The sequence below is a fragment of the Maylandia zebra genome, linkage group LG16 (genome assembly GCF_041146795.1).
Source record: "Maylandia zebra isolate NMK-2024a linkage group LG16, Mzebra_GT3a, whole genome shotgun sequence".
In the NCBI taxonomy this organism is placed as follows: Eukaryota; Metazoa; Chordata; class Actinopteri; order Cichliformes; family Cichlidae; genus Maylandia; species Maylandia zebra.
The window spans coordinates 26,567,640-26,585,121 of NC_135182.1; the positions used below are offsets into that span (position 1 = coordinate 26,567,640).

The following is a 17,482-nucleotide window of genomic DNA, read 5'->3' on the forward strand; positions in this document are numbered from 1 at the left end:
ACCATAATTCTGAATTTTTAAAATCTGATCAAATATCCCCATTGCTTGACATACTGTAGTATTTACTACTTTAAAAATTAAAGTTTTGTTTAGCATATCAAGCATAAAATTGTGCTGTTGTTTTTTGAAGTTTTTCAATCCCATAGCATAAAAAAAACCCAACAAAAACCAATGCAATAATAGTATTTCAACAGTAACTCCCTTCTCTTCTACTCCTTCCTCGCCTTAACTAGGAAGGAGGCTCTCTCAGCTGGTGTGTTTCTCCTGGCTAACACCTTTCTGCCTTTTCTCCATCAATGTCCTGCTAACATCAAGACTCAAGTTGTGTGATATAAACATTCAGAGAGTCTTGTATCTAAACTGGTTAATAATTAAACTTGCTTGTCCTGATGTTGACACCTTTAGAAAAAACATCAGTGCAAATGTAACACTTATTGTTTATCTGTGTCATTGGCTTTTTAGAATTTGGATTTGGATAAAAGAACTTCAAAATTAAGAGTTTCTTGTTCACCAAATAAAAATAGAGCAAAATAAAATTTCAAAAATGTACATTATTCTCTTGTACATGACAGCAAATGAGGGCCTCATAACATTAACTATAAATGCACTAAGGCAACCAAGTCTCAGTAAAAACATTATTGTTTACTTAAATTTGACCTTTAGACTATCAAAGATCTAAAGACAACTAACACATATTTTACCTTTTAAAAATTTATTATTATTGTTTCTTGTTTTTTACATTTTTTCAGATGTAAACTAAAATGCATTTCCACTTCTGGTTTTAGGTTTAATCCAGGTCATCTTATCGTTTGAACTTAAGGTGTCATAATGCCATATCTCTAACACGTTCCATTGAGATGTAAATTGTTCAATTTATTGTCATTTACAGTAAATAGGTTTATGTTTCTCAAGTAACAGACTCATATTTATATCCTTTTTTCAAGCATAAAATGTTTGAGTCTCAAGAGTGACGTGTTTACTGTGGCTCAAAGTTTAGCCAGTTTTTCGGGTGCCTCTGTAGTCTCGCTCATTGTACACTTATATCACAAGGCTAATTCAGAAAATATAACTGACATGATGTCTATATTTAAGAGAATATCAGTTTCACAGTTTGCAAATTAATTCAAAGACAGGGGAAGAAAGAAGTGATTGCTTAGTAGGTTATAGATTCATGCTGCTTTAAAACTACCTTCTTTCCACAGAGCTGCTGTTAAAAAATAAAGGCCTGACAGTACTATATACACAGCAAGTGTGTTTTTGTTTATGAGTTGGCACCACACATTGTACAAGGTTCATGTTAGCACAGAATTCTGGGCCCTATGTATAAACAGTCTCTATATATGTGACACAATGTGATGTGTGGAAGGAAGAGAGGACTCAAACTCAGGACTCGCAGGCTGGTGAAGGATGTGGATGATGTTTGTTGTGAAGCCAGGATGAACAGAACATGAGAAGACGGACTGACTATACCAATTGAATAAATGAATGAATGAGTGAGGGAGTGAGTGAGTGAATTAATAAATTAATGGTTGGCTGGCTGACTGGATGGACTGAACTGAAAACACACATGAGGAATGGACGGAATGACAAGACTGGGAACTGAGGGCTTCGATACACAGTGTGGAGTTCAAGGTTCAAGGTTCAAGGTTCTTTATTTGTCACATGCATAGTTATACAAGTATAACACACAGTGAAATGTAGCCTGACACGCTCCTCGACATGTGCAAAAATTGGGGGGGGGTGTAGAGGAAGAACATTATATATATATATATATATATATATATACATATAGTATATACACTGGGTGAATGTGCAGTAGTAGCAGCAAGCAGGTGAATTCTGTACATTAATATGAATAGACATCTGACTATTTTACAGGAGACAATATAAACTAGAGATGGACCGATCCGATATTACGTATCGGTATCGGTCCGATACTGACCTAAATTACTGGATCGGATATCGGAGAAAAATAAAAAATGTAATCCGATCCATTAAATATCACGAAAGCACCTCACAAAACTTGCAACACGCCGTAACTCACCTCAGAACGTTAGCACGTCGGAGCAGTATGCATCACGTGATAGAGCGGCTGTGGCATGTGGGACCTGTCGGTGGTCTGGATAGCATGTGGAGCTTCGCTAGCAACCCGGCATTTCATCTCCGACAAAGTTATCCCCGAGAGAAGTAAAGCAAGTGTGTAAGTCCATCTCTGAATGTTTGTAAAGCATTCCTGCGTTAAGCTTACCAAACGATATATGGAGCGACTGCCTCTTCTGGCTGCTACTTCAATCATGAAACTGCTTAATGATCAGCTGATCGGCTTTTCTGTCGCGAGTCCGTCTCTCTGGTTTGTTTTTGGCCCACTTTGCACCAGAAAGAGGAAACCAGCGGCTGAACAACAGCAGCACGTTTAAGCTTGATCAGCTGTTGTTAGAATTTATTTATTATTACTTTCTACTCGAGGATCTTTTTCTACGTAGCTGACGGCTGGTAACTGTGCAGGGGTGGATCTAGCAAAGTTTAGCCAGGGGGGCCGATAGGTCATGAACAGGGAAAAGGGGGCACAAAGACATACTTTTCTTTCTTATTCTCATTTAAAATGTCTAGCTTTTAATAAATAATTATCCGAATCTTACACCCAAAGTTTTAATTTGATGTAAAATGAATAGAAGTCAATTACTGTATATAGTGACTATTAAGTCTAATATATATACCCTAGTAAGCTATAGTACTTTTTCCTTTGGGAAGGTACCATCTGTGCAGTCTGCAATTTTGTTGAAGAAAGATGTTGAATCTATTTAATATTTCTTGAAAAATAATTGATTTCTGTGCTTTTTTTTTCACACTGCATCAAATTAAGGTTGATTACGTCGATTAAGCATCATGAGGTGGAGCGTGAGGGGTGGTTCCCTATTTTTTATTTATTTATTTTTGTTGTTGCTGGGAGTTGGAACCCTATTAGTTAGGTTGCTTAATATTTACGCTAAGTACTCTTTAAAATACCAGAATAGGGAGGATGGTGTAGGTTTAAGTTTATTAGATTGATCAGTATTGCTGAACTATGAATTTTTTTTTTTTTGCATACAGGTATAACAGAATAGCTTTAGTGTAGTTGTTGTTTTAAACTTGAGTATGAACTTATACAAAATGCAGCAAGATATTAAAAAAAAACAGTTTTGTTGATTAAAAAACACTATATCGGATTCATATCGGTATCGGCAGATATCCAAATTCATGATATCGGTATCGGTATCGGACATAAAAAAGTGGTATCGTGCCATCTCTAATATAAACATATTTAAATTTAAAGGAATTTGAAATGTGCATTGTGCCTTGGTTTAGAGTGTCTGGAAGTTGTGATATGATGTGATAACATTAGGTGGCTGCATTATAATGTGAATGTATAATATTGTTGTCAGGCCTCTGTGTAACTGTAGGAGAAAAATAGTTTGATAGAAACAGCATTAGAATAGAATAGAATAGAATAATCCTTTAATTGTCCCACAAGGGGAAATTTGCTTGTAACAGCAGCCAGAAAGACACATATAGAAACAAACAGGACACAGAACAGAAACATACACTCATCCCTGCTGGACAACATCTCCCACCCCATGCAGGAGACTGTGACAGCACTGAGCAGCTCCTTCAGTGGCAGGCTGCGGCACACACGGTGTGGGACGGAGAGATTTCGCAGGTCTTTCCTCCTCACTGCTGTCAGACTCCACAACAAAGACTTTAACTGATCAAACACACACATTCACACACTCTGAGTGCAATACTCTTTTTCTGACAAAGTTGTATTTTTACTCAGTTGTATAAAGCATTTGCATTCTATTTCTATCCTATTGTATATTTTATTCTATTCATTGTACTGTATATAGTATTTTATTTTATTCTATAATTAATGGGAGGTGAAGAGGGACAGCAGACATTAGTCAGGTACAGACGCAGCAGCTCAGTGCTCTGTTATGTTGTTATTTTAAAAAGGTAGATGTGCCCTCTGATCATGGATAATCAGTCTAATGAAAGAAGTTTCATTCTGTCAGGATTTAATGAGACGATGAATTTCACAGTACCCCTCTTCTCAGTTACTTTACTGTATTACTGTGTGATTTTGTTCTTCAATATTTCTCTTGTGCTGCTCATTGTCTTCAATGAAAGCCTCCATGAACCTATGTACATTTTACTGAGCAGCTTCTGCATTAATGCACTTTATGGAACCACAGGTTTCTACCCAAAATTCCTTTCAGATTTACTGTCATCTTCTCACAGAATCTCCTTTGAAGGGTGCCTTTTACAAGGTTTTGTCATGTATTCATTTGCTTGCTGTGATTTGTCTATTTTAACTGTCATGGCCTTTGACAGGTATATGGCTATATGTCGACCTCTGCACTACCACTCTTTCATGACTAAGAGGAGGCTTTCACAGCTGGTGTGTTTCTCCTGGCTGACACCTTTCTGTGTTTTTGCCATCCATGTCCTGCTTACAGCAAGACTCAAGTTATGTGGTATAAAGATTCAGAGAGCCTTGTGTCTAAACTGGTTAATTGTTCAACTTGCTTGTCCTGAAACTGACACTTTTTCAAATAACATCAGTGCATATGTGATAATTGTCATTTATCATTTTCATTGGCTTTTCATAATTTGGACTTACATATATATTATTAAAACATGTGTGAGGTCCAGAGAGGACAGAGTAAAGTTTACGCAGACCTGTGTGCCCCATCTGACTTCTGTGATCATAAATGCCACTGTACTGGCTTTTGATGCGATGTACTTGCGCTTTGGCTCCAGAGATTTATCCCAAAGCCTCAAAAACTTCATCGCTCTTGAATTTCTCATCATCCCTCCAGTTATGAATCCTCTCATGTATGGATTTAAACTCACCAAAATACGAAACAGAATCTTGAGTTTAATTTATTTGAAAGGGAAATGATTTCCATTAAGGTTAGATTTCCTTTTTTAAAATAATTCAAAAATATTCAAAACAGATGCAGCAATATAAATACAAGTCTTTCTGAAGGCACTTGATTCAGAAACATTTAGTCATGTTTGCCTTGTCTAAGGAAAAAGGATTCTGCATGAGTTTTTAAGTACTGTTGTAAAATTCATCTATATACCATTCAGAAATCATCACAAATTGATATTTCATTTCTTTGCCTTGCTGTGTCTTGATGTTCAAGGTATATTAGCTGATATATGTGCAAGTTGATTAAACAGGTTTATTTCAAAGTGTTTTAGGTTTAAAGTAAACAAAATATTGTATGAAATATTCTGTTGTAAAGGGCTGGTTAGTGCAGGCATCCCTGTGTGTTACATCTCAGTTTATCACAAAGGTCAGTTAACAATGCTTAATGTTTCTTTTTTTTTTTTCAATAAACACGTTACATGTATAAATATAAGGATCAGTGTTATTAGGTTGTATTTTTTCAGTAGTATTTATGTATTTATATAGGGTTTTTTATTATTATTATTTTGGAAAAATAGTAATAGTAATTGAACTGTTACCTACTTTTATTTGGCTTTTTTTTTTGTTTTTAAATTTATATGTAAATTTCTCTCTGTACATTAATGACACCATAATTCTGAATTTTTAAAATCTGATCAAATATCCCCATTGCTTGACATACTGTAGTATTTACTACTTTAAAAATTAAAGTTTTGTTTAGCATATCAAGCATAAAATTGTGCTGTTGTTTTTTGAAGTTTTTCAATCCCATAGCATAAAAAAAACCCAACAAAAACCAATGCAATAATAGTATTTCAACAGTAACTCCCTTCTCTTCTACTCCTTCCTCGCCTTAACTAGGAAGGAGGCTCTCTCAGCTGGTGTGTTTCTCCTGGCTAACACCTTTCTGCCTTTTCTCCATCAATGTCCTGCTAACATCAAGACTCAAGTTGTGTGATATAAACATTCAGAGAGTCTTGTATCTAAACTGGTTAATAATTAAACTTGCTTGTCCTGATGTTGACACCTTTAGAAAAAACATCAGTGCAAATGTAACACTTATTGTTTATCTGTGTCATTGGCTTTTTAGAATTTGGATTTGGATAAAAGAACTTCAAAATTAAGAGTTTCTTGTTCACCAAATAAAAATAGAGCAAAATAAAATTTCAAAAATGTACATTATTCTCTTGTACATGACAGCAAATGAAGGCCTCATAACATTAACTATAAATGCACTAAGGCAACCAAGTCTCAGTAAAAACATTATTGTTTACTTAAATTTGACCTTTAGACTATCAAAGATCTAAAGACAACTAACACATATTTTACCTTTTAAAAATTTATTATTATTGTTTCTTGTTTTTTAAATTTTTTCAGATGTAAACTAAAATGCATTTCCACTTCTGGTTTTAGGTTTAATCCAGGTCATCTTATCGTTTGAACTTAAGGTGTCATAATGCCATATCTCTAACACGTTCCATTGAGATGTAAATTGTTCAATTTATTGTCATTTACAGTAAATAGGTTTATGTTTCTCAAGTAACAGACTCATATTTATATCCTTTTTTCAAGCATAAAATGTTTGAGTCTCAAGAGTGACGTGTTTACTGTGGCTCAAAGTTTAGCCAGTTTTTCGGGTGCCTCTGTAGTCTCGCTCATTGTACACTTATATCACAAGGCTAATTCAGAAAATATAACTGACATGATGATGTCTATATTTAACAGAATATCAGTTTCACAGTTTGCAAATTAATTCAAAGACAGGGGAAGAAAGAAGTGATTGCTTAGTAGGTTATAGATTCATGCTGCTTTAAAACTACCTTCTTTCCACAGAGCTGCTGTTAAAAAATAAAGGCCTGACAGTACTATATACACAGCAAGTGTGTTTTTGTTTATGAGTTGGCACCACACATTGTACAAGGTTCATGTTAGCACAGAATTCTGGGCCCTATGTATAAACAGTCTCTATATATGTGACACAATGTGATGTGTGGAAGGAAGAGAGGACTCAAACACAGGACTCGCAGGCTGGTGAAGGATGTGGATGATGTTTGTTGTGAAGCCAGGATGAACAGAACATGAGAAGACGGACTGACTATACCAATTGAATAAATGAATGAATGAGTGAGGGAGTGAGTGAGTGAATTAATAAATTAATGGTTGGCTGGCTGACTGGATGGACTGAACTGAAAACACACATGAGGAATGGACGGAATGACAAGACTGGGAACTGAGGGCTTCGATACACAGTGTGGAGTTCAAGGTTCAAGGTTCAAGGTTCTTTATTTGTCACATGCATAGTTATACAAGTATAACACACAGTGAAATGTAGCCTGACACGCTCCTCGACATGTGCAAAAATTGGGGGGGGGGGGTGTAGAGGAAGAACATTATATATATATATATATATACATATAGTATATACACTGGGTGAATGTGCAGTAGTAGCAGCAAGCAGGTGAATTCTGTACATTAATATGAATAGACATCTGACTATTTTACAGGAGACAATATAAACTAGAGATGGACCGATCCGATATTACGTATCGGTATCGGTCCGATACTGACCTAAATTACTGGATCGGATATCGGAGAAAAATAAAAAATGTAATCCGATCCATTAAATATCACGAAAGCACCTCACAAAACTTGCAACACGCCGTAACTCACCTCAGAACGTTAGCACGTCGGAGCAGTATGCATCACGTGATAGAGCGGCTGTGGCATGTGGGACCTGTCGGTGGTCTGGATAGCATGTGGAGCTTCGCTAGCAACCCGGCATTTCATCTCCGACAAAGTTATCCCCGAGAGAAGTAAAGCAAGTGTGTAAGTCCATCTCTGAATGTTTGTAAAGCATTCCTGCGTTAAGCTTACCAAACGATATATGGAGCGACTGCCTCTTCTGGCTGCTGCTTCAATCATGAAACTGCTTAATGATCAGCTGATCGGCTTTTCTGTCGCGAGTCCGTCTCTCTGGTTTGTTTTTGGCCCACTTTGCACCAGAAAGAGGAAACCAGCGGCTGAACAACAGCAGCACGTTTAAGCTTGATCAGCTGTTGTTAGAATTTATTTATTATTACTTTCTACTCGAGGATCTTTTTCTACGTAGCTGACGGCTGGTAACTGTGCAGGGGTGGATCTAGCAAAGTTTAGCCAGGGGGGCCGATAGGTCATGAACAGGGAAAAGGGGGCACAAAGACATACTTTTCTTTCTTATTCTCATTTAAAATGTCTAGCTTTTAATAAATAATTATCCGAATCTTACACCCAAAGTTTTAATTTGATGTAAAATGAATAGAAGTCAATTACTGTATATAGTGACTATTAAGTCTAATATATATACCCTAGTAAGCTATAGTACTTTTTCCTTTGGGAAGGTACCATCTGTGCAGTCTGCAATTTTGTTGAAGAAAGATGTTGAATCTATTTAATATTTCTTGAAAAATAATTGATTTCTGTGCTTTTTTTTTCACACTGCATCAAATTAAGGTTGATTACGTTGATTAAGCATCATGAGGTGGAGCGTGAGGGGTGGTTCCCTATTTTTTATTTATTTATTTTTGTTGTTGCTGGGAGTTGGAACCCTATTAGTTAGGTTGCTTAATATTTACGCTAAGTACTCTTTAAAATACCAGAATAGGGAGGATGGTGTAGGTTTAAGTTTATTAGATTGATCAGTATTGCTGAACTATGAAATTTTTTTTTTTTGCATACAGGTATAACAGAATAGCTTTAGTGTAGTTGTTGTTTTAAACTTGAGTATGAACTTATACAAAATGCAGCAAGATATTAAAAAAAAACAGTTTTGTTGATTAAAAAACACTATATCGGATTCATATCGGTATCGGCAGATATCCAAATTCATGATATCGGTATCGGTATCGGACATAAAAAAGTGGTATCGTGCCATCTCTAATATAAACATATTTAAATTTAAAGGAATTTGAAATGTGCATTGTGCCTTGGTTTAGAGTGTCTGGAAGTTGTGATATGATGTGATAACATTAGGTGGCTGCATTATAATGTGAATGTATAATATTGTTGTCAGGCCTCTGTGTAACTGTAGGAGAAAAATAGTTTGATAGAAACAGCATTAGAATAGAATAGAATAGAATAATCCTTTAATTGTCCCACAAGGGGAAATTTGCTTGTAACAGCAGCCAGAAAGACACATATAGAAACAAACAGGACACAGAACAGAAACATACACTCATCCCTGCTGGACAACATCTCCCACCCCATGCAGGAGACTGTGACAGCACTGAGCAGCTCCTTCAGTGGCAGGCTGCGGCACACACGGTGTGGGACGGAGAGATTTCGCAGGTCTTTCCTCCTCACTGCTGTCAGACTCCACAACAAAGACTTTAACTGATCAAACACACACATTCACACACTCTGAGTGCAATACTCTTTTTCTGACAAAGTTGTATTTTTACTCAGTTGTATAAAGCATTTGCATTCTATTTCTATCCTATTGTATATTTTATTCTATTCATTGTACTGTATATAGTATTTTATTTTATTCTATAATTAATGGGAGGTGAAGAGGGACAGCAGACATTAGTCAGGTACAGACGCAGCAGCTCAGTGCTCTGTTATGTTGTTATTTTAAAAAGGTAGATGTGCCCTCTGATCATGGATAATCAGTCTAATGAAAGAAGTTTCATTCTGTCAGGATTTAATGAGACGATGAATTTCACAGTACCCCTCTTCTCAGTTACTTTACTGTATTACTGTGTGATTTTGTTCTTCAATATTTCTCTTGTGCTGCTCATTGTCTTGGATGAAAGCCTCCATGAACCTATGTACATTTTACTGAGCAGCTTCTGCATTAATGCACTTTATGGAACCACAGGTTTCTACCCAAAATTCCTTTCAGATTTACTGTCGTCTTCTCACAGAATCTCCTTTGAAGGGTGCCTTTTACAAGGTTTTGTCATGTATTCATTTGCTTGCTGTGATTTGTCTATTTTAACTGTCATGGCCTTTGACAGGTATATGGCTATATGTCGACCTCTGCACTACCACTCTTTCATGACTAAGAGGAGGCTTTCACAGCTGGTGTGTTTCTCCTGGCTGACACCTTTCTGTGTTTTTGCCATCCATGTCCTGCTTACAGCAAGACTCAAGTTATGTGTTATAAAGATTCAGAGAGCCTTGTGTCTAAACTGGTTAATTGTTCAACTTGCTTGTCCTGAAGCTGACACTTTTTCAAATAACATCAGTGCATATGTGATAATTGTCATTTATCATTTTCATTGGCTTTTCATAATTTGGACTTACATATATATTATTAAAACATGTGTGAGGTCCAGAGAGGACAGAGTAAAGTTTACGCAGACCTGTGTGCCCCATCTGACTTCTGTGATCATAAATGCCACTGTACTGGCTTTTGATGCGATGTACTTGCGCTTTGGCTCCAGAGATTTATCCCAAAGCCTCAAAAACTTCATCGCTCTTGAATTTCTCATCATCCCTCCAGTTATGAATCCTCTCATGTATGGATTTAAACTCACCAAAATACGAAACAGAATCTTGAGTTTAATTTATTTGAAAGGGAAATGATTTCCATTAAGGTTAGATTTCCTTATTTAAAATAATTCAAAAATATTCAAAACAGATGCAGCAATATAAATACAAGTCTTTCTGAAGGCACTTGATTCAGAAACATTTAGTCATGTTTGCCTTGTCTAAGGAAAAAGGATTCTGCATGAGTTTTTAAGTACTGTTGTAAAATTCATCTATATACCATTCAGAAATCATCACAAATTGATATTTCATTTCTTTGCCTTGCTGTGTCTTGATGTTCAAGGTATATTAGCTGATATATGTGCAAGTTGATTAAACAGGTTTATTTCAAAGTGTTTTAGGTTTAAAGTAAACAAAATATTGTATGAAATATTCTGTTGTAAAGGGCTGGTTAGTGCAGGCATCCCTGTGTGTTACATCTCAGTTTATCACAAAGGTCAGTTAACAATGCTTAATCTTTCTTTTTTTCAATAAACACGTTACATGTATAAATATAAGGATCAGTGTTATTAGGTTGTATTTTTTCAGTAGTATTTATGTATTTATATAGGGTTTTTTATTATTATTATTTTGGAAAAATAGTAATAGTAATTGAACTGTTACCTACTTTTATTTGGCTTTTTTTTTTGTTTTTAAATTTATATGTAAATTTCTCTCTGTACATTAATGACACCATAATTCTGAATTTTTAAAATCTGATCAAATATCCCCATTGCTTGACATACTGTAGTATTTACTACTTTAAAAATTAAAGTTTTGTTTAGCATATCAAGCATAAAATTGTGCTGTTGTTTTTTGAAGTTTTTCAATCCCATAGCATAAAAAAAACCCAACAAAAACCAATGCAATAATAGTATTTCAACAGTAACTCCCTTCTCTTCTACTCCTTCCTCGCCTTAACTAGGAAGGAGGCTCTCTCAGCTGGTGTGTTTCTCCTGGCTAACACCTTTCTGCCTTTTCTCCATCAATGTCCTGCTAACATCAAGACTCAAGTTGTGTGATATAAACATTCAGAGAGTCTTGTATCTAAACTGGTTAATAATTAAACTTGCTTGTCCTGATGTTGACACCTTTAGAAAAAACATCAGTGCAAATGTAACACTTATTGTTTATCTGTGTCATTGGCTTTTTAGAATTTGGATTTGGATAAAAGAACTTCAAAATTAAGAGTTTCTTGTTCACCAAATAAAAATAGAGCAAAATAAAATTTCAAAAATGTACATTATTCTCTTGTACATGACAGCAAATGAAGGCCTCATAACATTAACTATAAATGCACTAAGGCAACCAAGTCTCAGTAAAAACATTATTGTTTACTTAAATTTGACCTTTAGACTATCAAAGATCTAAAGACAACTAACACATATTTTACCTTTTAAAAATTTATTATTATTGTTTCTTGTTTTTTACATTTTTTCAGATGTAAACTAAAATGCATTTCCACTTCTGGTTTTAGGTTTAATCCAGGTCATCTTATCGTTTGAACTTAAGGTGTCATAATGCCATATCTCTAACACGTTCCATTGAGATGTAAATTGTTCAATTTATTGTCATTTACAGTAAATAGGTTTATGTTTCTCAAGTAACAGACTCATATTTATATCCTTTTTTCAAGCATAAAATGTTTGAGTCTCAAGAGTGACGTGTTTACTGTGGCTCAAAGTTTAGCCAGTTTTTCGGGTGCCTCTGTAGTCTCGCTCATTGTACACTTATATCACAAGGCTAATTCAGAAAATATAACTGACATGATGATGTCTATATTTAAGAGAATATCAGTTTCACAGTTTGCAAATTAATTCAAAGACAGGGGAAGAAAGAAGTGATTGCTTAGTAGGTTATAGATTCATGCTGCTTTAAAACTACCTTCTTTCCACAGAGCTGCTGTTAAAAAATAAAGGCCTGACAGTACTATATACACAGCAAGTGTGTTTTTGTTTATGAGTTGGCACCACACATTGTACAAGGTTCATGTTAGCACAGAATTCTGGGCCCTATGTATAAACAGTCTCTATATATGTGACACAATGTGATGTGTGGAAGGAAGAGAGGACTCAAACTCAGGACTCGCAGGCTGGTGAAGGATGTGGATGATGTTTGTTGTGAAGCCAGGATGAACAGAACATGAGAAGACGGACTGACTATACCAATTGAATAAATGAATGAATGAGTGAGGGAGTGAGTGAGTGAATTAATAAATTAATGGTTGGCTGGCTGACTGGATGGACTGAACTGAAAACACACATGAGGAATGGACGGAATGACAAGACTGGGAACTGAGGGCTTCGATACACAGTGTGGAGTTCAAGGTTCAAGGTTCAAGGTTCTTTATTTGTCACATGCATAGTTATACAAGTATAACACACAGTGAAATGTAGCCTGACACGCTCCTCGACATGTGCAAAAATTGGGGGGGGGGTGTAGAGGAAGAACATTATATATATATATATATATATATATATATATATATATATATATATATATATATATATATATACACTGGGTGAATGTGCAGTAGTAGCAGCAAGCAGGTGAATTCTGTACATTAATATGAATAGACATCTGACTATTTTACAGGAGACAATATAAACTAGAGATGGACCGATCCGATATTACGTATCGGTATCGGTCGGATACTGACCTAAATTACTGGATCGGATATCGGAGAAAAATAAAAAATGTAATCCGATCCATTAAATATCACGAAAGCACCTCACAAAACTTGCAACACGCCGTAACTCACCTCAGAACGTTAGCACGTCGGAGCAGTATGCATCACGTGATAGAGCGGCTGTGGCATGTGGGACCTGTCGGTGGTCTGGATAGCATGTGGAGCTTCGCTAGCAACCCGGCATTTCATCTCCGACAAACTTATCCCCGAGAGAAGTAAAGCAAGTGTGTAAGTCCATCTCTGAATGTTTGTAAAGCATTCCTGCGTTAAGCTTACCAAACGATATATGGAGCGACTGCCTCTTCTGGCTGCTACTTCAATCATGAAACTGCTTAATGATCAGCTGATCGGCTTTTCTGTCGCGAGTTCGTCTCTCTGGTTTGTTTTTGGCCCACTTTGCACCAGAAAGAGGAAACCAGCGGCTGAACAACAGCAGCACGTTTAAGCTTGATCAGCTGTTGTTAGAATTTATTTATTATTACTTTCTACTCGAGGATCTTTTTCTACGTAGCTGACGGCTGGTAACTGTGCAGGGGTGGATCTAGCAAAGTTTAGCCAGGGGGGCCGATAGGTCATGAACAGGGAAAAGGGGGCACAAAGACATACTTTTCTTTCTTATTCTCATTTAAAATGTCTAGCTTTTAATAAATAATTATCCGAATCTTACACCCAAAGTTTTAATTTGATGTAAAATGAATAGAAGTCAATTACTGTATATAGTGACTATTAAGTCTAATATATATACCCTAGTAAGCTATAGTACTTTTTCCTTTGGGAAGGTACCATCTGTGCAGTCTGCAATTTTGTTGAAGAAAGATGTTGAATCTATTTAATATTTCTTGAAAAATAATTGATTTCTGTGCTTTTTTTTTCACACTGCATCAAATTAAGGTTGATTACGTTGATTAAGCATCATGAGGTGGAGCGTGAGGGGTGGTTCCCTATTTTTTATTTATTTATTTTTGTTGTTGCTGGGAGTTGGAACCCTATTAGTTAGGTTGCTTAATATTTACGCTAAGTACTCTTTAAAATACCAGAATAGGGAGGATGGTGTAGGTTTAAGTTTATTAGATTGATCAGTATTGCTGAACTATGAAATTTTTTTTTTTTGCATACAGGTATAACAGAATAGCTTTAGTGTAGTTGTTGTTTTAAACTTGAGTATGAACTTATACAAAATGCAGCAAGATATTAAAAAAAACAGTTTTGTTGATTAAAAAACACTATATCGGATTCATATCGGTATCGGCAGATATCCAAATTCATGATATCGGTATCGGTATCGGACATAAAAAAGTGGTATCGTGCCATCTCTAATATAAACATATTTAAATTTAAAGGAATTTGAAATGTGCATTGTGCCTTGGTTTAGAGTGTCTGGAAGTTATGATATGATGTGATAACATTAGGTGGCTGCATTATAATGTGAATGTATAATATTGTTGTCAGGCCTCTGTGTAACTGTAGGAGAAAAATAGTTTGATAGAAACAGCATTAGAATAGAATAATCCTTTAATTGTCCCACAAGGGGAAATTTGCTTGTAACAGCAGCCAGAAAGACACATATAGAAACAAACAGGACACAGAACAGAAACATACACTCATCCCTGCTGGACAACATCTCCCACCCCATGCAGGAGACTGTGACAGCACTGAGCAGCTCCTTCAGTGGCAGGCTGCGGCACACACGGTGTGGGACGGAGAGATTTTGCAGGTCTTTCCTCCTCACTGCTGTCAGACTCCACAACAAAGACTTTAACTGATCAAACACACACATTCACACACTCTGAGTGCAATACTCTTTTTCTGACAAAGTTGTATTTTTACTCAGTTGTATAAAGCATTTGCATTCTATTTCTATCCTATTGTATATTTTATTCTATTTATTGTACTGTATATAGTATTTTATTTTATTCTATAATTAATGGGAGGTGAAGAGGGACAGCAGACATTAGTCAGGTACAGACGCAGCAGCTCAGTGCTCTGTTATGTTGTTATTTTAAAAAGGTAGATGTGCCCTCTGATCATGGTTAATCAGTCTAATGAAAGAAGTTTCATTCTGTCAGGATTTAATGAGACGATGAATTTCACAGTACCCCTCTTCTCAGTTACTTTACTGTATTACTGTGTGATTTTGTTCTTCAATATTTCTCTTGTGCTGCTCATTGTCTTGGATGAAAGCCTCCATGAACCTATGTACATTTTACTGAGCAGCTTCTGCATTAATGCACTTTATGGAACCACAGGTTTCTACCCAAAATTCCTTTCAGATTTACTGTCATCTTCTCACAGAATCTCCTATGAAGGGTGCCTTTTACAAGCTTTTGTCATGTATTCATTTGCTTGCTGTGATTTGTCTATTTTAACTGTCATGGCCTTTGACAGGTATATGGCTATATGTCGACCTCTGCACTACCACTCTTTCATGACTAAGAGGAGGCTTTCACAGCTGGTGTGTTTCTCCTGGCTGACACCTTTCTGTGTTTTTGCCATTAATGTCCTGCTTACAGCAAGACTCAAGTTATGTGGTATAAAGATTCAGAGAGCCTTGTGTCTAAACTGGTTAATTGTTCAACTTGCTTGTCCTGAAACTGACACTTTTTCAAATAACATCAGTGCATATGTGATGATTGTCATTTATCATTTTCATTATGTTTTCATAATTTGGACTTACATATATATTATTAAAACATGTGTGAGGTCCAGAGAGGACAGAGTAATGTTTATGCAGACCTGTGTGGCCCATCTGACTTCTGTGATCATAAATGCCATTGTAATGGCTTTTGATGCGATGTACTTGCGCTTTGGCTCCAGAGATTTACCCCAAAGCCTCCAAAACTTCATCGCTCTTGAATTTCTCATCATCCCTCCAGTTATGAATCCTCTCATGTATGGATTTAAACTCACCAAAATACGAAACAGAATCTTGAGTTTAATTTATTTGAAAGGGAAATGATTTCCATTAAGGTTAGATTTCCTTTTTTAAAATAATTCAAAAATATTCAAAACAGATGCAGCAATATAAATACAAGTCTTTCTGAAGGCACTTGATTCAGAAACATTTAGTCATGTTTGCCTTGTCTAAGGCAAACATATATTTGGACTAGACTAATTTTACTAATATTCTTTGTTATATTTGTCATAATATTACACATATTTGTCATATATGACATATTTGCTCAATCCAGCACGAATGTTAAATGAAAACAACATTTTTTTCATGTTTTTGACTAAGAATTTCATTTTAAAAAGGATTCTGCATGAGTTTTTAAGTACTGTTGTAAAATTCATCTATATACCATTCAGAAATCATCACAAATTGATATTTCATTTCTTTGCCTTGCTGTGTCTTGATGTTCAAGGTATATTAGCTGATATATGTGCAAGTTGATTAAACAGGTTTATTTCAAAGTGTTTTAGGTTTAAAGTAAACAAAATATTGTATGAAATATTCTGTTGTAAAGGGCTGGTTAGTGCAGGCATCCCTGTGTGTTACATCTCAGTTTATCACAAAGGTCAGTTAACAATGCTTAATGTTTCTTTTTTTCAATAAACACGTTACATGTATAAATATAAGGATCAGTGTTATTAGGTTGTATTTTTTCAGTAGTATTTATGTATTTATATAGGGTTTTTTATTATTATTATTTTGGAAAAATAGTAATAGTAATTGAACTGTTACCTACTTTTATTTTGCATTTTTTTTGTTTTTAAATTTATATGTAAATTTCTCTCTGTACATTAATTAATGACACCATAATTCTGTCCTTTTTGAAATCTGATCATATATCCCCATTGCTTGACATACTGTATTATTTACTACTTTAAAAATTAAAGTTTTGTTTAGCATATCAAGCATAAAATTGTGCTGTTGTTGTTTTTTGAAGTTTTTCAATCCCATAGCATAAAAAAAAAACCCCAACAAAAAAACAATGCAATAATAGTATTTTAACAGTAACTCCCTTCTCTTCTACTCCTTCCTCGCCTTAACTAGGAAGGAGGCTCTCTCAGCTGGTGTGTTTCTCCAGGCTAACACCTTTCTGCTTTTTCTCCATCAATGTCCTGCTAACATCAAGTTGTGTGATATAAACATTCTGTCATGGCTGCCGAGGCGAGCCGTGTGGTATTGACGGGAGAAAGGACCCAAATCGCAGGCAGTAGATGATAATGCTGGTGATGTTATATTTACACAGTGGTGAGATGACAAAACAGGCAAGAGGGAAGACAAAACTAAAGACCTAAACTGGGAAAGCTAAATGACAAACCTGAGAGGGTACCAGAATGGGGTGAGAGGCAGAGAGACACTGACGAGGGACAGGACACCGTGGACCACA

The 17,482-nt window shown here is 35.7% G+C and overlaps 3 protein-coding genes across 3 annotated transcripts; all 3 read left to right on the plus strand.

The window, feature by feature from the left end:
- The first annotated feature begins 4,009 nt into the window (after positions 1 to 4,009).
- On the plus strand, positions 4,010 to 4,939 carry LOC143412906 (olfactory receptor 6F1-like). Its single transcript, XM_076874704.1, has one exon. It carries the CDS (start codon positions 4,010 to 4,012, stop codon positions 4,937 to 4,939), a length of 930 nt encoding a protein of 309 aa, XP_076730819.1.
- Positions 4,940 to 9,586: 4,647 nt separating this feature from the next.
- On the plus strand, positions 9,587 to 10,516 carry LOC112436127 (olfactory receptor 10Z1-like). Its single transcript, XM_024805372.2, has one exon. The coding sequence runs from the start codon at positions 9,587 to 9,589 to the stop codon at positions 10,514 to 10,516; it is 930 nt and encodes a 309-aa protein (XP_024661140.2).
- Positions 10,517 to 15,228: 4,712 nt separating this feature from the next.
- LOC143412907 (olfactory receptor 10Z1-like) lies at positions 15,229 to 16,104 on the plus strand. The gene has a single exon (XM_076874705.1). It carries the CDS (start codon positions 15,229 to 15,231, stop codon positions 16,102 to 16,104), a length of 876 nt encoding a protein of 291 aa, XP_076730820.1.
- The last annotated feature ends 1,378 nt before the right edge of the window (positions 16,105 to 17,482 follow it).